Source organism: Gorilla gorilla, chromosome 22 (assembly GCF_029281585.2).
Source record: "Gorilla gorilla gorilla isolate KB3781 chromosome 22, NHGRI_mGorGor1-v2.1_pri, whole genome shotgun sequence".
Classification (NCBI taxonomy): domain Eukaryota; kingdom Metazoa; phylum Chordata; class Mammalia; order Primates; family Hominidae; genus Gorilla; species Gorilla gorilla.
The window spans coordinates 40,376,138-40,400,231 of NC_073246.2; the positions used below are offsets into that span (position 1 = coordinate 40,376,138).

General features: G+C 40.0%; 1 protein-coding gene across 5 annotated transcripts in view; it reads right to left on the reverse strand.

Moving 5' to 3' along the window:
* Nucleotides 1-24,094, reverse strand: part of ERG (ETS transcription factor ERG) — a 277,876-nt gene that overhangs the window by 98,499 nt on the left and 155,283 nt on the right. The window contains exon 1 of one of the 5 annotated variants that reach the window (XM_004062798.5): nt 17,660-17,791. The exons of 3 other annotated variants lie outside the window; for them this stretch is intronic. In XM_004062798.5, coding sequence (XP_004062846.1) covers nt 17,660-17,677 — 18 coding nt within the window. In that variant the 5' untranslated portion in view covers nt 17,678-17,791. Of the gene's footprint in view, nt 1-17,659; nt 17,792-24,094 lie in introns of those variants that run through there. One more of the 5 variants, XM_019017891.3, reaches the window with a different exon arrangement.

Below are 24,094 nucleotides of genomic sequence, written 5' to 3' on the forward strand. Positions count from 1 at the left end.
ATTTCCAAAGTAATAGTAATTTTGCAAAACTTTTCATGTAAACTCCTTTGCCTGACCATGCCCTAATTTTTCTGATTAGGAAAATCTGGCTCTTATCCCACTGGAGGAAAAGTGTCTAGTTCATATTCTAATGGAAATCATCACTTGGGAGGTGTTTTGACAAACATCTCTCAGTTTTGTTTAAAAATTATGTTAGAAATTAAGAAAAATAACGAATGGAAAACAAAATCTAATTTTTGGTATATTTTCCTGCTAACATTTGTGGGCAAATTAGTTAAATTATGATTGTTTCATGCATACTTACTCCTCCAACAGCATCCTAGCTCTCTTAGGAGTTCCTTTTAATTATCCTAAAAACAGTTAAGAGTATACTGAGCCAAAATCTAATTAGGTTGAGAAACAATGAACTCCTAAATGACCAATCAAGTTTTTTCCAACATTTTAATTCTCAAATAAAGGTCATTTCCTTTTATTTGACTCCTTAAAAACTAGATTATAGTTCTTCTAGGAGAGGAACCAAGTCAGATTTCTTTTAATCACATACATTGCCAAATGCATGCTTTACTCAGGGAAAGATTTCAATATGCATCATTTATTCATGCATTCATTCATTCAGGAAACAAAGAGTAGCACTTTACATGCGGACGCTGTGGAAACAATGGTGATATGAATTCTTAAATGATTAAAGAAACAGTCCACTAAAAATCTTATCAAGATAATAGAATACTTCAGATTTTATGAAAGATTACATTTTCATTGGCCTATATATAATGTTTTAACCGGTAAGGCTCACTAAGTTAAATAATATGCTGGATAATCTTAAATTTACAGAAGGGTATTCAGTTTTACTATTTGGCTTAGATAAGCTGGTAGTTACTTGCTAAAATTAATCTTTATTATAAAGCAGATCATCTTGAAACTGAATACAAAAACAAACGTAGCTATTATTGAAAATGTTATGCTATCTCATATCCATTACAGATGTTATTTATATAATAAGTACTGTGTTGTAATTTGCCTGATTCCAATGAATACAGAAACCCTCAGTGTGAATCAATACACTAGACACCAGCAGACATATTTAAAAGATTGCTACAGTTTCACTGACATTTCAAAGGGGTGACTGTAGTAACAAAAGAAGAAAAATGAATAGTCCCTATCATAGCACATTAATACAACTTGTCACTAGTTCATGTCCAGAAAGACTTATTATATAATAGATTGTCAAAGTTGAATATTTCAGTGACCCAGTGCAAATCCTGGATAAATGCTGGTAGGTGTTGCTGCTCAATAAAAATGAAAGTGGTGTTTGGTTTTGCTCATCAAGGCAAGTGTCATGTAGCAAAATGCAGGCTATGGGTTGCCTGGAAACTGTATTCCTGCTTTTAATTTACAAGTGAAACATTTCCATCCATGGCCTGGAAGGGACCATCATGTACTCGGCAGCACTCATTAGATTCTGGGCAGCCCCCTGGTCATCTGACCCTCCCAAACATAGGGAAAGGACGTGGATAGACATTTTCCCAAAAAGACATAATAATGACCAATGGGTATACGACAAGGTGCCCAATATCACTAATCATCAGGAAAGTGCAAATCAAAGACACAATGAGGTATCACCTCACACCTGTTCAGATGGCTATGCTCAAAAAGACAAGAAATAGTAAGTGTTGGCGAGAATGTGAGAAAAGGGAATCCTTGCAGACTGTTGGTGGGAACATGGAATGTTGCAGACACTGTGGAAAAAAGTATGGAAGTTCCTAAAGAAATTAAAAACAGAACTACCATATGACCCAGCAATCCCTTTTCTGGGTACTTTCCCAAAGAAATGTAATCACTATCTTATAAAGATACCTGCAGTGCCATATTCATTGCAGCATTACTTGCAATAGCCAAGATATGAAAACAACCAAAGTGTCCATCAATGGATGAATACATAAAATAAATTGTGGTGGATATATACAACGGAATATCATTTAGCCTTTTTTTTTTTTTTTGAGATGGAATCTCACTCTGTTGCCCAGGCTGGAGTGCAGTGGCATGATCTCGACTGACTGCAACCTCTGCCTCCCAGGTTCAAGTGATTCTCCTGTCTTAGCCTCCCACATAGCTAGGATTACAGGCACCCGCCACCACACCCTACTAATTATTATATTTTTACTGGAGACGGGGTTTCACCATGTTGGCCAGGCTGGTCTCGAACTCCTGGCCTCAAGTGATCCACCTACTGCGGCCTCACAAAGTGTTGGGATTACAAGCGTAGCCACCATGCCCAGCCCATTTAGCTTTCAAAAAGAGATTCTGCCAATTGCCACATTATGGATGAATCTGGAGGACGTTATGCTAAGTGAAATAAGCCACACACAGAAAGACAAATACTACATGATCTCACTTATATGTAAAATCTATAACAAACAAACAAAGACTCAATGGGGAAATGGGGAGATGTAGGTCAAAGAACATAAAGTAGCAAATATGCAGGGTGAACAAATCTAGAGATCTAACGTACACCATAAGGGATGTGCTTAATAACACCGTGCTGTGCTGTACTTGGGATTTTTGCTTAAAGAGTAGGTTTTAGGTGCTCTTGCCCCACAAAAAAAGAATGTGTAACTATGTAAGATGATGGCTATGTTAATTTGCCTTCACTATCAGAACCTTATCACCATCTTCATGTATATCAAAACATCATGTTGTACACCTTAAATATATAAAATAAAACTTTTAAAAAATAAATCAAAAAGTCACAGTTCAAACCACTCTTTTGGAAAAGTATGGATTTGTTAATATAAGTGGTATATAACAATTGTATATGCATCTGGGGAAAATGGACTCCATCTTTCATGATATAAAAAGCAATTCTCGGCCAGGCATGGTGGCTCACGCCTATAATCCCAGCACTTTGGGAGGCTGAGGCTTGTGGATCACGAGGTCAGGAGATTGAGACCATCCTGGCTAACACGGTGAAACCCCGTCTCTACTAAAAATACAAACAAACAAACAAAAAATAGCCGGGCATGGTGGCACACATCTGTAGTCCCAGCTACTCGGGAGGCTGAGGCAGGGGAATCTCTTGAACCCCGGGAGGGGGTGGAGGTTGCAGTGAGCCAAGATCGCGCCACTGCATTCCAGCCTGGGCGACAGAGTGAGACTCTGTCTCAAAAAAATAAAAAAATTTAAAAAAAAAGCAATTCTTTGTGATTTTAATATAGGGTGCCAGCCACATCACTGATTCATGCACTCACTCATGCATTTGTCATTGCAGGAAGTTATTCATTCATTTATGAAATGGACATTTACTGATAGCCTGCTTCTTAATAGGCACCATCAGCACGACTGAAAGGTTACATGACGACAGCCACAGAACTTAAGGCATAGAACTTTAACAACGCATGTTTTGAGTTACTGGTCTTGACGCCCGGCTAATTTTTTGTATTTTAGTAGAGATGGGGTTTCACTGTGTTGCCCAGGCTGGTCGTGAACTCCTGAGCTCAGATAATCCACCCGCCTCAGCCTCCCAAAGTGCTGCAATTACATGTGTGAGCCACCACGCCCAGTCGGGGTTCTATAGATTCTTAATCATGATTAACCAGCAATATGATAATTCAATAGATCCCTGCTCACCTCCCCTAAAGAATGTGCCACTGTAAGTAGTTGGTTCAAAATAGCTTGACTTTTTAACCTCTAGATCCACTCCAGAGAACAGTGGTCTCTCCCCATTGCACAAACACATTCATTTATTTAACAGCATCACCCAAAGCATAAGAATGGGAGGAAACAATGAACGTCCTTCATTTCTCCAACTTTAAATTATCAAAGCTATTGATTTTCTGGGCTCACAAATATGCAGTTGAGTTCAGCTGTTGAAAGTTTGGTTAACATGTCAGTTGAGCCACCAAATGGAATAACAATTGTAACTCTCTTATGTTTTCTCTACTGTCCTCAAAGGAATAGCATGAGAACAAAGCAATTAGCATACATTCAGGAGTTGCATAATGATGTTTTGGACAATGACAGACTGCAGATAGGACGAGGGTACCATAAGATTATAATGGAGCTGAAAAATCTCTATGGTCTAGTGACATACAGCTGTAGTAACACTGTAGCACAATGCATTTCTCACGTTTTTGGTGGTGCTGGTGTACAAACCTACTGTGTTGCGAGTTGTATAAAGTATAGCACATACAATTATGTACAGTACATAATAGTTGATAATGATAATAGTTGACTATGTTATTGGTTTACATATTTACTATACCATACTTTTCATCATTATTTTAGAGTGTACTTTTTCTATTTCCAAAAAAAAAAGTTAACTGTAAAACAGCCTCAGGCAGGTCCTTCAAGAAGGATTCCACAATAAGGCACTGTTATCGTAGGAGATGACAGCTCCACGCAGATTACTGTCCCTGAAGACCTTCCAGTGGCACAGGGACAAGATGTAGAGATGAAAAACAGTGATATTGATGATCCTGACCCTGTGTAGACCTACACTAATGTATGTGTTTGTGTCTTAGTTTTTAATAAAAAGTTTAGAAATTTAAAAAAAAATAGAACAAAGCTTATTGAGTAAGGATATAAAGAATGAAAATATTTCTGTACAACTGAACCATGTATTTGTGTTTCAAGCTAAGTGAGTACAAAAGAGTCAAAAAGTTTAAAAAATTAAGTTTAATAAGTAAAAAAGTTATAGTAATCTAATATTAATTTACTATTGAAGAAAGAAATGTTTTAATAAATTTAGTGTAAATATACAGTGTTTTTTTTTTTTTTTGAGATGGAGTCTCGCTGTGTCGCCAGGCTAGAGTGCTGTGGTGCAATCTCAGCTCACTGCAACCTCCAACTCCCTGGTTCAAGGGATTCTCCTGCCTCCGCCTCCCAAGTAGCTGGGATTACAGGCATGCGCCACCATGCCCGGCTAATTTTTGTATTTTTAGTAGAGATGGGGTTTCACTATGTTGGCCAGGATGGTCTCGATCTCCTGACCTCGTGATCCGCCCGCCTCGGCCTCCCAAAGTGCTGGGATTACAGGCATGAGCCACCACGCCTGGCCAATATACAGTGTTTATAAGTCTACAGTAGTAGATAGTGATGTCCTAGCCTTTCACATTCACTAACCACTCACTGATTCACCCAGATCCACAGCCACTTTCCATCCTGCAAGCTCCATTCACGGTAAGTGCCTTATACAGGTGTACAGGTGTACCATTTTTTTCCCTTCTTAATAATAATTATTATTATTATTTTGAGATGGAGTCTCGCTCTGTAGCCCAGGCTGGAGTGCAGAGGCATGATCTCAGCTCACAGCAACCTTTGCCTCCCAGGTTCAAGCAATTCTCCTGCCTCAGCCTCCTGAGTAGCTGGGACTACAGGCACGTGCCACCATGCCTGGCTAATTTTTTATATTTTTAGTAGAGATGGGATTTCACTGTGTTAGCCAGGATGGTCTCCATCTCCTGATCTCGTGATCTGCCCGTCTCAGCCTCCCAAAGTGCTGGGATTACAGGTGTGAGCCACCGCACCTGGCCTCTACTGCATTATTACTATACCTTTTCCACATTTTGATACATAAAAACCATTGTGTTAAGTGTCACAATTGCCTACAGTATTCAGCCTGGTCACATGCTGCACAGGTTTGTAGCCTAGGAGCACAGGCTACACCTATAGCCTATAGCCGACGTGTGCAGCCGGCTATGCCATGTACATTTGTGTAAGTGCTCTTTGTGATGTTTGCACGATGAAATCATCTAACAACTCATTTCTCGGAACTGACCGGGCATGGTGATGCATGACTGTGTAGGGAAATACTTTCATCCCTTTAGAAGAAGCTATAAATAACCAGGTATAAATGCAGGATTCCTTTCCAAAGACAAATACTGGAAACAAACACAATCAAGGAAGACAATTGATTACTTCAGAAAAAACAATTGAGATATGAGAGTAAATTAAATAAGAAGACTGTGACTAGGATAAGTAACCAATAACAGCTCATAACAGCTAACATTATTATTATTGTTGTTATTATTATGAGATGAGGTATTTTGCCAGGTTGCCCAGGCTGACCTCAGATACTGAGGCTCAAGAGATCCTTCGCTTTGGCTTCCCGAGAAGCTGAAACTACAGGCAGCTGCCAGCATGCCTGGTCTGCAATTTACATCTTTTGTACACTACAGCACGTTACTGTTCAAAGCACATACATGTATTAAGCTGTTTAATCCTTGCAACACTACCGCGAAGTAGGAGTTATTATCATGACTGGCTCTCTTCTACAGATGAGGAAACGAGGCACGGGGAAGTGAAAGGCATGGTGGGACAGGGACCTGCGGTCTGGATCTGCTTCATACAGAGAAACCAGGTTCTTAAGAAGGAACATGGGCCTTAATTTCTAAATCGCAAGTTCAGCCCTCACTCCTCTTTTTTTTTTTTTTCACTATCCTGGAAAAAAAAAAGAAGTGGATAGAAAGGTACTAATAACAATGAGTTTAATTTCTCAAATTTTATTATTCTTTATAAAGGATATACTGGTACAGGAGCAAAGACAAAAAAAATCAAAAAAGAATCGAGTATTCAAAGACCCTCGATGGTGTAACATCAATTATTTTAATTTTGTTTTTATAATTTTTATTTTCTAAACTCCTATAATAATTGTTTTTCAAATGGGGAAAAAGAACAAAGTTTTTATTACTGCCTTTCTTTCTACAATATATTATTCAATGGAGATACTGAACCTGTATTTGCTACAGGCTAAAGAAAATAAAATAAAACAATCCCTAGCCAGGCAAGGGAGATTTTCAGAGAGGATGCCAACAGGGTCCTATCCCATCAGGCATCCATGACAAATCTGTCTGCTGTCTGGTCCTGTAGCATCACCCAAATGTGGTTCAGGCAGCACTGGAAACAATACAGACTCAGGAGATCAGGGAAGTCATTTTGCAAAGAAGCAGAAGTGTCAGGAGGTAGCACCTGTAAGGATGAATGCTGGAGCTGTCTCATGGAGTTTCACAGAAAGGTAACGAGCTGCACAATGACTGTCTAGGGGCAACAGATACATAGGAGGAAAGCAGTCTTCATTCAAACAGGATACTGAGATTGACATAGTGTGTCTTCCAACAAGATAAGCAAAAGTATGTGAAGAAATGAGTCCCTAAAGGAAAATATCTCTTTGGGCAATTTCACTTCAATTCAATTTCATGTTAAATACAAAATACATATATTGAATATGTGGATAAAATCACTAGAATATATTCGTGCAATAACATCTACATGAGACATGACAGCATCTCACCATGTCTGGCAGTCTCTCGGGGTCAAATGCAATCTCTGCCCCCCACCTGGCAGTCATCGGCATTTACGGAATAGGCCAGGCAGAATGCTCTGTTAGATACTGCCTTCTTCCCTTCGCAATGCACTGTCCCAGATTTCCTGGGGTGAGAGAAGTGATTGTCTATGAGAGCCAGCTTGGAGTGAATGAAAACAGCATTTAAGAGGCTCAGCATTTTCTGATCGCCAAAGGGGGTACTTCAGCATCAGGTGACCCAGCAATGATTGGCTGCTGAGTTCTTTGAGTATTTTAGGGACCTGCAGGAGATCTGGGTGGAGCTGTGGGTTTCCGTGTGTACAGTGTGTAAACATCACCCTTTGGTGCTTCGCCAGTGCTTAAGGGGCTCCCAGGTGCTATTTATTTTGTTTAGTTTATTGTTCAGTGTTATTGTTTGTTGACTTGATCTATTTTTTTTTCTCCTACAAAGGGGCCAGTCTGCAAGGACACATCCTGTAGATGGCTAATTGATGATGCCCTATTGTTTAGTGTGTGTGCACTGTGGTTTTATTTGCTTCGGTTCAAAGGGCCTAAACAATGCATTCGTTGGAATTTAGTAACTGCTGTAAAATCAGCACAGAGAACAATCTGTGAGCTGATATTTTTTGTACCCAAATCTGGTAATCTCTGCTTGACTAAAGAAAGCAAAATCTAAAATGACCTTTCAACTAACCATAGAAAAGGCCTTCCATTGAATCTCAAAGAGACTTATTTTTCTACCAAATATAAAAACATTCTAATTATGCATCATTTTCCATGATTCAAAGGAGACAGAGGTGCCTACGGGGCATGTTACTCATAGACAAGTCTATTCTAGTCTAATCACGTCCCCTTAAAAATCACCAAGTAGATGACACCGAGGATGAGAACGAGGGACTGAAATCATTACTTTAGAAACTTTGTATTTTTACCTGTTTCAAGACAGAATTCTCCTAGAAAATCTGGAGTAACAAGCTTATTCCCCTTGGAGAGGAGATAACGAATAATGGACCACGCATTCGGAGAGAGGAAGTTTCCACTGGGAGCCCTTCCTGCATCAGTGCGTCTCTGGTTGGGCTGGCTATCTGTGTAGGAAGTGAACGCAGGAAGTATCTGTCTACAAACCCTTTATCCTCAAGGTAATTGCTGTAGCAGCATTTTACTGTTTACCAAAGCAGTAAACATGTGATCTAAAAAAAGATGTTTTCCATCTCCAGAAGAACAAGGCTTTAAAAAATGTATACATGTGCTTATTTTGTAACCAGCTTATCAAAATTGGTTACAATAGGCATGGGGCTTTCAACAGTGAGTCCATGAAAACAGCTCTTGGGATGGACAGAGGTACCCTCACAGGGATGCACAAGAAACAAAGAAGCGGCTTCCTTCACTAGAATGCTATCCTAGCAACACACATTTTATGTCTTTTCTCCTAAGACCGGCTTAACCGAGTTCATACTGTTTGGCTTACAAAGAAGGTAAAGTCAACAAAACTATCTATGTTAATTCAAGTTGGTAGAATGAGTAATTCACAAAGTCCAATAACTCATAAAAGCCACTTACATTTGACCTTGGACAATATTCTTATTTTTACGTGAATATAAATATGCTTCCAGTTTAGGAGTTCACACAAGACAAAGTGAAAAGTTAGAACTCAAAAGGAGATGTGTAGTGGCTGCTTTTGCTGACTTTTGCCTGGCATAGGCCAAGCCTCCTGGTCCGTCTTTTCCTTTGTTTCTTTATTCCAGATCAAGCTTGCAAACCTGCACCGTCCCAGATTTCCTGGGGTAAGAGAAGTGATTGTCTAGGAGAGGCAGCTTGGAATGAATAAAAACAGGTCCAGGAAGGATCCCTCAGCATTTAAGAGACTCAGGAGGGGTCCCCCTCATCATCCTTGTTGTCCTTTGTGTTTTTCAAGCCGCCTTCCAGGTGGATAGCGATTGCAATGAGAGAGAAAGAGTATGGAAGGAGAATAAGAAGAATAGGGAGACGCAGAAGGTAACAACACCCCGAATGTCTCCTTCCAGGACCTGCTGTGCAGTGTCAGGTGAACTCACCAGCAAGCATTTCCCAGCCCTGTTTTAAGCAATCTCCAATGCAGATCAGGTGCTCGTGAATAATTGGGAGCTCACTGTGTCTGTCAGAGTTCTTACTTTATAATGAAGAGATAAAAACACGTTCATCACAGGAAAATGGACAAATTGGCTACTTGAAAACAAAATTCAATTCACAAACTGTTGTAGAAATTGAAAAAAAAAAGGTGGGGGGAAATGCTTTTCATAGATTCCCTGATTTTAGTCTTAGAAGAAAAATGTATTTGGCTTGAATGAATAGTAAAATTAACTAACTTTGATTGAGGAGCTTATGTGTGCCATATACAGTTCTGGGCTCTTGCGACTTGGTGAATCTCACTATAACCCTGTGAAGTAGGAACTATCCCTCTACCCATTTCACTGATGGAAAAGCCTATCTCCTGTGAGGCTGTGGCTTGTCAAAGGTGAAATGGCCAGGAAGTAGAACAGCCAGGGTGTGAACCCCAAAAGCCAGGTGGGAGCCCATTTCCCCTGCCCACTGCACAAGACCCCTCCCCGGTTTGAAGATCCGACAGGGGCACTGCTGTTAGCTCCCCCTGCGTCCTGGCAGCAGCACAGTCAGCAGATGGTCACTGTGGAGAAGGCGGAGCTGACCACCTCCATTTTCCTATAAGGGAGCTAGGGCCAGGAGAGGTGCGTTCACCTGGGGAAGTCCTGCAGCATCAAACTAAAGCTCCGGGCCACCCTCTCCCAGACGGGCCTCTTTCCACTTCCCCTTGCCAGCAGCTATATCTATGCCTCCTATCCGTTGCACGGAAGATAAGGCCAATCCCTTTTCCACAGAGGCTATTTTAAGGATGCCACGAAGAAATAGAGAGTACCAAGTGCCTCCCTGGGCCAAAGATAAAAGTGGGCTGTGCTCTCCGGATTCAACCTTCATGTTTTTGATGCTCTCTGGAAGGTCAGGGAAGGCACACATATCGTATGGATCCAAAGAGGACTACGCAATGCAAAACCACATACTTTTTTTTTCTTTTTAACTTGGAGCAATGTCTTGGGACATCTACCTCAAATTGAGACACAAACTAATTGTGTTGACAGATTCTAAAGTGTTGTTTCAACAGTTTCTTCTTCCTCAAAGGTGAGCATCATGTGCACACTGTCAAAAAAAAAAAAAAAAAAAAAGACCCAATAAAACCCGATGAAACCCAAAGAGCATGGAGATGAGAAACTCACTGCTGGCTGATGATCTGAATGAATGGCCTTGAGGGGAATGTGAATGTGGAGGTAGCAGAAGGGTCCTGTCTTCAGTGCTGATTCTGTATCAATACTTGGTAAATTTAAAAAAAAAAAAAAAACCAGCAAGGGAGATTTTAAATCATCAAGGCAGAAGGATTTAAAAAGTGGAATGTGTTAAATGCAAGAGTGCGGGATCTTTGCATAAAGTTATTATATCTTCAAAAATTCAACAAGCATTGTTTTTACCAAACGTGTTTAAAGTAACAGCCCTGAGGTTAATGTTATGATTGGATTCTGATGTGGCACTTTAAAAATAAATCATTTTGCTTGGCCTTAGCATTTCTTTTCAAAATGTCTCTGTACTTATCTGTGTACAACAGCAGATTACCGTTCTTCCCAGAGTTTAATTCCATGAACACCCTGCTGAAAGACTTGTTAAGGCCTTATGGAAAACTCTGACCTGCGTGTTCATTATTGACGCCCAAGACGAGTGCAAGGAAGTTGATACTTGGGATGAGGAAATTTAAATCAGCAGCTGATCTGGAATCTGGAAGCACTGCCCCTTGGATCTCGCCAAATATGGAAAGAATTCTTGTCACTGAGCAAATATAGAATTCAGTGCTAGAGTTTTACCTCTTGAATTTTCTAGAACTTTGTTTTGATTAGCCACCTAGAGTATTAGAATTCCTGCCTATGGGATTTTTCACAGAAGAGTAGATAACATAAAGTAACCAGCGATAATAATTTTCATTATCCAATTATTTCATGTGTCTCCATAACACTTAATACATCATGTTCCTCTGCACAGTAATTCACTATGTACAGCTAGGGTGAATAGCAGGAAAAAAGAGATCAGATGATAAAGAGAAGGGAGACAGATTTGTGTGACTTGTAGAAGTTACTTCGCCTCTCTAATCCTTTGTCCTTATCTGTAAGAAAGCAGCAGTACCCAGGCTGCTGTGAGGATCACATGAGACATTATGAGAGTTTAGCACAGGACTTCGCACATAACAAGCAGTTATTAGGATGATGTTAGTTTGGATTATGAATTCAAGATACTACAGCTACATTTTTTATACTTTCTTAAACATCAATTTAAGTCAATTTTAATTAACGTCATTTTACTAGGAGAAATGTCTCTAAAAACATAAGAATTCTATTTGAAGTCTACAATGATAATTACATTACTCTGATATCTTAACTTCCTCTTTATGATTTCAAATAATTAAAATTAAAGTTTATGTTTTCAACAAGTGCTTATTGAACCTCTACTCTTTGCCAGTCACTGTCGAGGACACAGAAGAAATGGATAAGATATCAGTAAAAACAGCTCCTCGCGATATCAGTGGGTATACATAAATTATTCACACTCAACAACAAACGCAAGCAAAGCTGGGAGAATGTGCTGACAGGAAAGAAAATGAAGAGTGGGAGAGTGGACAGATGGGAATCGATGTTAAATTTTATAAAACATGTCTTGGCCAAGCTTAGTAGGGGAAATATGTGGAAAGTAAGCTAGACCAAACAGGGAATAAAAGTATAAATAAGAAAAAAAATCCAGAGGTCACAGTGGACCACTAGCCAAAATGGGTTCACAGCAAACAAACAAAAAAATGTAATGAAATACTACAATTAAAGAAGTACAAATAAAAATGAGATTCTGTTCTTACCTGTCAGAATGGCAAAGATTCAAAGAGTAAAATATTCAGAGTTGTTATGGGTGTAGTGTGGAACTGGTCTCATATGTGGCTAGAAAAAGGGAGAACTGGTATAATCCTTCCAGAGAATAATCTGGTAATTATTTTTTAAATTGGCAGATATTTAAATTTGGCAAAGACTTAAAAAATATATATACCCATTGGCTCAATAATTCCTTTCTAGGCACCAAAACTAATAAAAAGTATTCAAAAATTAAATAGATGGTGTACTGCAATATAATTAGTGAAACAACGCAAGCAGCATCACTTTATACACTAGGTTATTGGTTATAAAATGGTAATACATATTTTAGATAGAATATAATGAAACAAAAATTCTGCTTATCAAAAAATGTTAGTAACATGGGAAAATGCTTGTAAAACAATGCTAACTGAGAAGAGCAGGACAGGTAGGTAGATACAAGGCCAAACAGATACACACGGTGGAGAGACATATCCCAATTGTTAGGAATTTGCTGTGGTTGGTTAGGATCTGAACAATTTATATTGACTTGGTGATGACTTTTAAACATTTTCTCTACCATAAGAATTTTTTATGTTTATAATTTATGCTAAAGAACAAGATGTATTTTTTGTAATTCAGGAGGAAAGAGGAGAGTGGGGTATTCCAGGGTGCTGTTCCTGCCCTAACCAGGAGCACGATGCAGTCATAGGTCTCTGCCCTCCTCCAGCAGCCTCGGCTCAGAACAGGACGAAGCCAACCCTCTCTGACCAGCACCACCTCGGGCGACCCCGGGACGCTCCACCTGCCCCTGTGTGTGGTACCTGCCCTGCTACACCTTTAACAAGCACCCCTGCAAGCTCCCTCCTCCTTCCTTCCCTGTCCTGTGGCTGCCCAGACCCAGATGTACCCTGCCTGGGTGTGGGAGGCCGCACATCAGAGCAGTCTGTGGCTGTGGGCTTCACAGCTGAAGCTGGGCCGTGGGAAATGCTGAGATGAGTGAGTGCAGAGCCTGAAAGACAATACGGTAGAAAAGGTTACATCCGCAGGGGGGCATCTGATGGCATCTGCCATTTATTGAGGATGGGTGCGAGACAGGGTAGCCATTATGATCCCATTTTACAGGTGAGGAAACCGAGATCAGACAGGCTAGCTACCTTGCCCAGGGTCACAACAGGAAGGAAGCAAATGCAAGTTTGTCTGCGGCCACGTAAGGTGAGAGAAGCGCTATCAGGGGTGGTCTGACAGAATCCCCAGGCCAGGGAGCAGTTGTCCTCTATCCTGTGGGGTCAAAGGAGGGGACAAGAAGGCTCTCCTTGAGGTAGCTCCAAAGAAAAGACCCCGCCAGAGCACAGTGTGCTACCAAACGCTGGAACAGCCTGGAGACTGTCCCTGTCTCTTCTCTGAGGTTTCGCATTTCAGAGAAACTCTCATCCGTCTGGCTTCCCCATGGCCCTTACTCTGTGATTCTCTTATGTATCAGCTGTTAAACCAATAAATCCGCCAAATTGTTGGGATGCCTATAATGGCTTTGGGTCTCCACTCCCACAGAGGGAATCTTATTCTAAAGTTCTAAATGTATCAGTCAGATTTTCCTGAAGACAACAGAAATGGTTGTTTCATTTACTTATTTTTATGTATGCTTTTTCAAGAGTTGTTAACCTGTGTTTGTGTTTAAATAAAGATCTGTTTTGCAAAACAAAAACTTTATGAGATAATCATTTACAAACGTAGATAATTAAGAAATGGTTCAGGCTCAGCACATTGTCTGAGAGCATTGCAGTCCTGCACTGTATTTCATGGGGGAAGAAAAGCCCACAGATGGAGCCATTCTCAATCCTGCTTTCCAGGGTCACTGAGTCAGGGTGCCTGGCATGCATGGGTGCATGCACACACAGGCAGAGGGCCAGGGAGAACTGTGCTGTGTCCACAGAGGGCAGCCTGGATCACAGAGCTGACCAAGAACGGAAGCAGCAAGTTGTTTTAAAGTAGTTGCCTGTAAAGCCACTTTTCGGCAAGGACAGATAGATACTCAGAGCATGCTCTGAAATGACTTATGCACAGCAGGGCAGTGGCATTTTGCCCCTGGCCTTCCTTCCATTCTCCCGGAATCCCCCTAAAGTAAAAAGGACTGACGCAATTTGTATTTCACTTAGCCAACAGGTTGATGAAAAATCATAAATCTGTAGCTATTAAACTCATTAATCACATCCATCAAAATTCTGTGAGGAGTTAATTTTCTTCATATAACTCTTAGTCTTAATAAGTTTCCCTCACATGTGACAGCAAACGTTCAAGAAGTGCAAATGTGCAAACGTGGCGTATATAATGCAAGCTTTATGTCTTTAAATTAATAAAATTGAGTCCTATCAGGTCGTGTTTCAATTACCATCAAACCTTCCAACCTCTGTTAATTCAAAAAAAGTAACTTCTTTAGGCAAGTCATGGAAATAGCACTAGGGTGCCCTCAGGTCTCCACCAAGCCTTGTTAGTAACTTTCCATGTCCTGTCTGATTTTTAAGATGCTTTCCCCTGATGCTGCTGCCGGCTGCTGGCTCTCTCCACATCCTTCAATGTCAGATCTCTGTGATGATGGAAAATCCCCCACATTCCCTTTTTACACATTAAGTATCTTTCTAGGATCAGAACTTGCAACCTGGGGTTCATGTTCTCCTTAAAAGGTCCAGGGAGAGAACTGTATTTCTGTTGTAATTCTATGTATTTCTTTTTATGCACCTGAAAGTATTATTCTGAGAAAGGACTGTAGGCTTCATTAGACTTCCCAAATTGCAGATGGCATTAAAAAAAAAAGGAATCAGGAAAGTCTTTGGGAAATTAGGCTAAAACTCCTAACTGAAGCACTATCGAGTTTTCAGTGCAACAGCAGGATCCCTGCAGTCTGTAGCAAACACTGAACTGTTTGTGGGGACAGTGGGGCCGGTGAGGTTCAGCACCTCTCAATATTGTCAGATGTCACCAATGCCCAAGGGAAGCACCAAAACCAATCCGTGAATTGTCAGCAAACCATCAGCTTTGTTGCTTCCAAGTCTTTACTAGAACTCTTAAGCTGATCTTAAAATTCACAGACACTTAGAGATAAATGAACACTCTCACATAAGTTCCCAAAATTCCTTTACTTCTTCCAATTGAAACATTTTGTTCCCAATTTCAAGTTACCAAGGGAAAATGATGGTAAGAATCACAAAGACTGGATAAGAATATTTAGCTTTTCATAGTGTTTCATAGGGTCTTACAAATGTTAATGCAAAAAAATAAAAACTCCACTCAAATGCAGAAAACCAACTTAACAAATTCAGAGCATCTGATACCTAATCGACTAATTGATTTATTTACTGAAACAACAAAAAAACAGAGTGCATTGAGACTGGAAATTGCCTCTATGGGGGGCTGTTTCCTAATTCCAGTGGACAGCCATAATTTTCCCTATGCTAACTTGGGCTTTGCACTAACGTAATTGAAACTGTAGTCAACAGACTCAGGACCTCCTTTTTCCACTCTATAAACAAGGCTGTAAAATCATCTCATTACTTTACCCAGGAAATCTAACAGAAACATGTCTTAAAGGAAGTCACCTATAAAGAGGGCCTATTTAAACAGAAGATTAAAAAAAAATTCACCTGTAGTCATTCTAAGGGTTCACTTGGGTACATACAACAAACACATAATGCAATGTAATAAAATGTTAAATCAAGCATAGTATCTTAGACAAGTGTAAACTATTATTTCCAAAAAAAGTGTTCAGAAAATCACAAAATATTCAAACTTTCAAAATAGCTTCATGTATTCATAAATGTATACTTCAAACTAAACAGTATAACACATTTGGATGTTTTGCAAAATGTACCTACCTTCTAAAGGATGGTCTGTTATTTCAATGTCCTTTTTAATGCACTGAGTTTTTTGGGGAAAAAAAACACATAAGATCGCACCCAAGCTATTCAAGATTTACACAGAATATTTGATTTAACATGCATATGAATAAGGATGAAAATAAGAACAAAAAAAGATAACATTTTGGGTCACAAAATCAAGTAATTTCTATTCATGTAGCTACAAGTAGGGCACATTAACTCTCAATTTTATAATTCCTGTCTATAGGAGCCGTATTTCAGCAGATTCCAATCCTTGAAGCCAAAGAAAGAAAAGTATAAGGTGAAAGTTCTTGGTACATAGATTTTTAATATATTATTGAACACACCTTGAGAAATAAAAGCTGAACTTCTCAAACACAGTTTCTATGGTACATATGAGTCGAATCTTCTAATACAAACATTTCAAATTATGAAAATACCAAACCAAAGAGTATTTTTGAAAATGGCTTGGCCCAATTCTGGGCAAACTTCCATTTTCTTATGCACTTTCCAACAAACTAAAAGCCTCATGAAAACACCACCAAATGCTTCTCACCTCCATGCAGCAAAACTAAAGACATGCAACAAACACAATTTTCTTTGCCCTCCACTCAGCATCTGCTTTTGTTGCTGATTTTTCACATTTCTACAAATGTCATGAAAGCATGGTGGCCTTTAAAACAACTGAACAGACCCCCATTCAAGACTGCATGCCCCTTGACTTGTAGTCACCATTAAATTGGCTTCATTTCCAGGAATCAGGCCATATTTAGGATTGTACCTGTGCAGATTTACCTCCACATTAATCTCTATATGCTATCTATTAAAAACTTAGGCAAGGAAATGCATCAGACCAAACACCCCAGAACACAGAGAATCGACCGGCCATTGCTTTCCAATCTCCGCAAACCTAACCATTGCTGGAAGAAATCTTACTCACAGTGCACAGACAGTAGGTATTTTATTGAAGATAAACATATAGTGGAACAAACCAAATTACCCCCATTTGAGTTACGTGAACACTCAGTTCTCAGCGTGGATGTCCCACAAATCAAGTCAACATTTGCGTCCCATTACCAGCAGCCACTTGCCGAGTATCTCTTCGCTTCCACTGGGACTGCCTGGCATCCCTGATGCTAAGGAGCCACTGAAGAGCCTCCAAATGTCTGACATTCACAAACGCATCTTTTGCTTTGACCCGACCCTTCAACCTCTCCGAGTCTGCTGCCTTTTCTCAGACACACATCCAGGCACCGTTAGGGATAGTTACAGAATCTGAAAATTCAGAAGCGCTCCGAAAAGCCTTTCCAAAAGTAATCCACAGCACTCAACAGTGAATTTAGAAACCCCAATTTTTTTCTGAGTTTGAAGTTTTTAAGCCTTGCGGATGGTTGGAGTAGGAAAAAGGAAATTTACTAGGCAGTGCAAAGGAAATCTTGTTGTCCTCTATTGTGGCAGTGGGGGTGTTGCCCAACCCTAACTTATCTGCCTTGATAAAGGAAACCAAAGAAAAGAGTAACAAGAACAAGATTTTGTCAAATTAAAAGGAACCCTTTCCTTACCTTAATAGTGCTGGCCATAATGCAATCAAGTTTATTGATCGTTAATAAATGTTAATAATAATTATTGCTTCTCTCTGACCAGAAAGTAGTTTTGATGAGGTTGTTTAGAGCGGATGAGATTGTGCTAAGTCTGGGAAATGAAGTCAGCCAATGGCAGGAAGAGGTTTCTATTGGTCCTGGCTGTCCAGCCCAAAGAAACAGGATATTTGGGAGTGGAGAGATAAGAGACCCTGAAAACAATGTTGTTTTTCTTGATGATATGCAGCCAGGAGAGTTTTTTTTTTAATTAAAAAAAGAAAAGGCATCAATTGGGACGGGGACTGCCACAGCAGGTGTGACCGGTGTGCCGCCGTGTGACACACTGCACTGAGACCAAGGCAGGATGCAGATGTGATGGGACTCCGCATGGCTTCACACGGGCTGCAAGCACCTTGGAGCCAAGGCGTTGAGGGCACCCCACTGCCCTGGGTGTCAGCCCTTCGCAGCCCAATTCTTCGCAGAATTACTAGGACAGAGGACTTGAGCTCCTTTCTCCTAAAAGGTAACTTTGCATGTGGAGTTTATTTCATGTTAATAGATGGCCATGTTCAGTAACAGCCATTGCCTGGCTGATTTTTAACAACCTATATTTATTCAACATTTCATATAAGTGTTCCAGAACAGTTTCATTTTCTCCTTCCAAATACCTGCACTTTTTATTTGCTCTACAACAAAGTTGTTGAAAACGCAAGGACTCTAGGCTTACAGTAAACACAAAAAATAAAGAGGAAAAATAAACCTTCCTAAGTCTTGTTTTCAAGTATTTATTAAAACCCAAATAACTGAAGTGACTACAAATGTCCCGGAATATCAGTGAGCTGGTCTCACTCTGACAGACATCCATGTTGCAGACAACAGATCCTCATAGAACTTTTGGCTACCAGAGATGCCATGTGAGGGCCCCATTACATGTTTAAAATCCAAGCTATAAGTTCAGGGTCACAGATCTGTTTTCTCCTCGAAGGAAGTACAGCGAATGCAGGCCTGAACATTCCTTAGAGGGTTTCAGGACTTTAATTACTCATTTTCAGGAAATTGCTTGGAAGAAACATTTTGCTCTGAATCTAGCTACAGGAACGCAGGACCCATAAAGAGGTGTGGTCTCAATAGGGGACCCCAAGAACACAATAGATTACATCCTGAGTCATCTGACAATTCCTGGTTGCAGAGCTGGACGTTCGGTAAATGGATTTCACTCAGACTTTAGGCCGGCATGTGTCAGAGTTCTGTCCACCAGCCCAGGTCATTCTGGCTTTTATTATATACCTCTGATTTATCACCTCATGTTAGGATAAAAGAAGGAGGAGAAGGAGAAAGATAAGGGGGGAAAGGGGGAGGAAGGAGAGGAGGAGGAGAGAGGGAAGAGGGCAAGAAAAAATCGAAGGAGAAGGAGAAAGGAAGGACGGAAGAGAGAGAGAAAGGAAGGAGGATGGGAGGAAGGAGGGAAGAAGGAAGGAGAAAGGGAGGGAGGGAGGGAAAGAAAGAAGGAAAAGAAAAGAAAGACAGTAGTATATTGTAAGAAAATCATTCTGTGGAAATCAGAACCTAAGTTCTCAGCACCTACATTATGAGGGGGTGTTGATTTCCGCTCTTTTCATCTCTGAACAATGAATAAGATGGCAGGCTGATTAAAATTCTGTTTCCCTGAAAATTTCAAAGTCCTGAGCTGTTTTATCTGGGCAGCTTCCACTAGAATTCTGGAGTGTGGAGGAGAAAAGCTCTCTCAGCTTCCCTGAGTGTCCTTGCTTTTTGTTCTCTCCTAAGAAGCATCAGTGTAAAATGTTAACTGTGGCCCCCACAACATGTGGCACCTGATTATGCCTTTACCAAACACCAGCTTTAAATAAGATGAACGCTTTGCTAATGAAATAGCCATGGAAGAAAATCCTGTGTGGTCCCGCCTCACCCACGCCTCTTGGTTGCTAATCCAGCCCTCAGTTGTTCCCTGCAGCAGGAAAGATCAGCATTTCTACTGGGACCTTCAGTGATGATTTGGCCTTAACTCCCTGGTTCTTGCCTAATGCAAATCAAACTGTGAAGAGTGGGATTTCTTACCTCTCTATTTTGAAATAATTTCCAACTTACAGAAAAGCCACAAGATAATACACAAAACTCCTAATACCCTTCGCCTGGTTAACTCTGATTGCCTTCTGGTGCCAATGTACATCATTTTCTCTGCTTTCTCTCACACATGCTCTCTCTCTCTCAATCTCTGTCTCTCTCTCCCATATTTATTTATGTATAACATACATACATGCATATATCCATCGTTTTCTAACTAATAAAAATATTGTTTTATAAGAGACAAATTTATTTATTGGATACTAAAAAAGAGAAAAACAGATGCTATTATTTGATCAATATTCGATCCATAAGTTTCACTGCGTCTAATTTTGGAAATGCATACAAACATAAAAAGTGATCTAATAAAAAGTTAATTTGGGGATACTGAGTGGTAAATTCTGTTCCAAAATTTTACAAAGGAAACTCCTCCTCATTTCTAATGACAAAATGTTTGATTGATTCCTGTTGTCTTCAAAGAGAGTAATTCTTGATGTTTCAAATGGCATCATAGCATCCAAGCCTGGTAATCTCTGACTATTTAATGTAAAGTGTTTTAAAAAAAAACTCTGGCTCTTGATAGGACAAGGCACATCTTTTTTTTTTTTTTTTTTTTTTTTTTTTTTTTGGGATGGAATCTTGCTGTCACCCAGGCTGGAGTGCAGTGGCGCGATCTCGGCTCACTGCAAGCTCCGCCTCCCGGGTTCACGCCATTCTCCTGCCTCAGCCTCCCGAGTAGCTGGGACTACAGGTGCCCGCCACCACACCTGGCTAATTTTTTGTATTTTTAGTAGAGACATGTTTTCACCATGTTGGCCAGGATGGTCTCGATCTCTTGAGCTTGTGATCCACCCGCCTCGGCCTCCCAAAGTGCTGGGATTACAGGCGTGAGCCACCACGCCCGGCCAATAACCTTTTGTAATAGTCAAAAAATAAAAAATAAAAAAAAGGCAAAGTAAAAATGTTGACAGCTATATCTTATAATACCAGTGGCAGAGAAGCTTTTTGTTTTTTCCCCTCTTCTTCTTTGGTTCACTTATATTTTCAAAACATAAATTTGTAATAAACATAAATTATATCCTAATATAAAAATATGTAAGTAACATGCAATGTTGTACATTTTTGTAAATATCTGAAAAATACAGGCATGTTCTGTAAAAAGTGCAGCCCACAATACTTGTAGGTGTCAAACCTTTCAGCATGCCCAAATGCCTGTTCTTTTTTAAATGTCTACAGCAAGCATAGAGCTCTTTTTTTTTTTTTTCATTTTATTAAGAAAACCCAGAAACGCTCAAGAGTTTTGTGGAGGCCATCTATGCGGCATTAATCCATTCAGGTGATATTAATGGCCTTTTCCTGCCAGGAACTCCAGTGGGCACTCAGGAAGCCAGGATTGCAGGGCTCTAGCCAGTCACCGCATGTCTCGGCATTCGGGAAGCCTATCTCAGTCTCCTCAAATTCTGCACACATAAAACTTCAGAGCCTGGGAGCGACCCATGAAACGCAGGTTTTTAAGGACAAAACAATAGGACAAAAGTGCTGTATATTGTCCTTAAGATGACACATGAATTTAAAATGCATAGTGTTTGGATTATTCATGAGAGCCCCGCAAGAACGATGTCCCAGGGATTTTTGCCAGGAACATGCCTGAGATTGTAGATAAGAATCAAGCATCTGGGGCTGCCGCACAATGGAAAACTCCAGCACTCCATGGAACTTTTCCATCTGCAGCAGTCGGAGGATTTGCCTGAGAACATACGCGGCATGAAGACACTCTCAGCCCTCAAGGGCACCCAGTCAGTGCTGTTTAAGGACGGTTTTTCTGTTCACAGCATACTTCATGATTACAGCTTCACTCCATTGGCTACAACTACGTGAGTATGTGTGTATGAGTGTGTGAGTGTGTGTATGAGGGTGTGTGTGGGGGGGGGGGTAGGGGAGTGCCATATCCCCCAGCAGCACATTAAGAAATAATCCAATTACAATTTAAATAACCATTGTTTCAACACTTTCTCTAAGTGGTGAATGTATTCTTCAGTCTCTTGGTTGATCTGAACTAATAGAAACCAAGGAAACTGTTATCACATACCAAATCCTCAACTTCTCAACACCAAGTTGCAATTTCCTTAATACTGAAGCACACGTCAGTTCAGTTCTATAAGCTCCCATGGAGCAATGATTTCAATAAACACAATTTCATAAGCATCCCACACGTTCTCAAGTTTAGGCCAATTTTGCTCTTACTCAACTCCATATGACTTTAAAAATGCAGGAATATTAAAACCATTATCAAGGACTCCAAATAGGTCAATGTATTATCTGTGGTTTTAAGAAAGAAACCTAAGAGGAGAGTAATTATTTTGTCACCATTATTTAGTTTAAAATAACTTTTAAATGTACTGTTCCAATTATTAGGCTTCTCTATATAATTTGGAAACCATTAAACGAGTTTCAACTTCTTTGTCCATATAACTGGGTATATCTGAGCATAGATGCTACAGACATCACGTTGCCATTGGTGCCCATAAGGCTTAGTATGCCCACAGGGCATATAATTAAGATTCACAAAAGCATCTGACTGGCATCCCACTCTACCCCCGACTCAGATCCAAAGTATCCTTTCCCAGGTACTGTCCCCTGTCACCATCCTTGGCCAAACTGAGAATTTATCCCACGTTGTTGAAATTAATTTTGATTTTGATTCTAGTCAGAGTTTTAAATGATTTTTTAAGAAGTGTGTCAATCTCACCTATAAGATACTAAACAGCATCACTTATTTTTGTCTTAATCTGTCACTATTTTATGAATTATTTTTAAAGAAAATACAGATTACTTCTTAAAGAAAGATTATAAGTGGCACTATAATAGCATTCAATTGATAGAAATTGATGTAGAAGCCTGCATTAATAATTTTTCCTGCTGCTTTCTAAAGTTGGCTTTTAGTTTTCGGTTGAGGTGGGCTTTAATTCAGCATCACCTCATTTGATGATTTATTTACTAATTTATTTCCATCACAAATGGAATCAGAAATGAAGCGAAGGCAAAAAATCTTTGCCACAAATTCATTTATATTTGCATGAGTATCACCAGACTACCTGCGGATGCAATGAAGCCCTATACCTGTGCCTGAAGTCAGGAGCACAGGACACTGGGAGTCTGTCTCAGTGCTGTAAGTGCTACATGGTACGCTCCACATGGTATCCTCTCCACCCGAGCCCTCCTCATCCCTCGCCCCCTCTCCACACCTCACCCTCTCCACACTGTATTATCTCCCACTGCAAGCAATGCAGAGGACACAGAGGTGCAGCTGAAGTGAAGGCAGGCCAGTTCTTTTCCAATTCACTCTTATGAAAATGTGTTAAATCCTGTTAAATGCACCGACCTGAACTGAAACGATGATGTCAGTAAATTTGTTGTTGTTATCTGATGCCCACACAGATCTCAGCACATGTTTTGGGAAAGGCTGCAGTGTTCAAGGAGTACTAGAAATGTTCTTTCTGAGTGGACTGGCCATGATAAGCCAAAGAATATTATAGCCGATAGGGATAAATCATGGTTTTCCCACTGCGCGGTTGCCTGGTGGAGATTATTCCAGCCTTTATTTACAGCTACAAAAATAATCCTGCCTCAAGGATTTTAGGAAGCAACCACCTCCTGCCTAAAGAACTACATTGCATTGTTTACTTGCCAGCTAGAAACCAGACATGAGCCGTGCAGGGAAGTTCCCTTTGAACGGCTTGAATTGTTGTCACTAGAGGGTGCTAAATGCCCCTCAAAAAGGCCTTTAGAGGGAATACTAGTGTGCGTAATTCTTGATTTAAATTCCTTGAATTGACATTATTTTACAAAGTGGTCTCATTTTTTACTTGTTAAAATTAAGATCTAACATTTATAATGCAGAAATGGTGGGGTTTTTTTGAAAAATTTGAATTGTTCATTATTATACAACATAAAGAAATATACATGTTTTAGGAGCAAACATGAATTACACAGATCTGAATATAAGATTAAACGCATAAATCTGGGGGGGGGGTGAGATTTGTCCATGGGAATTGTGTAATTGTTTTATGCCACTGTTAATGATTTTAAAGCCTGAAAAATTTTCCACTTTACAATAATTTTAGATTGTTCAATATGTTCCCAAATGAGAGTTGCATCAAATTCGGTAAATGTAGAGTATGTTTGTTTTCTCTGTACACAATACTGACGTCAGTGCTAGTGCCTGCCTAAACTCAGACACCAGTAGATCCTTTTCCAGAGCTAAGTGTTATAGGAGGAATATGGATTATACTGTAATATATCAGATGTGAAAAAAGCCTCACGGTCCCTTCCTTT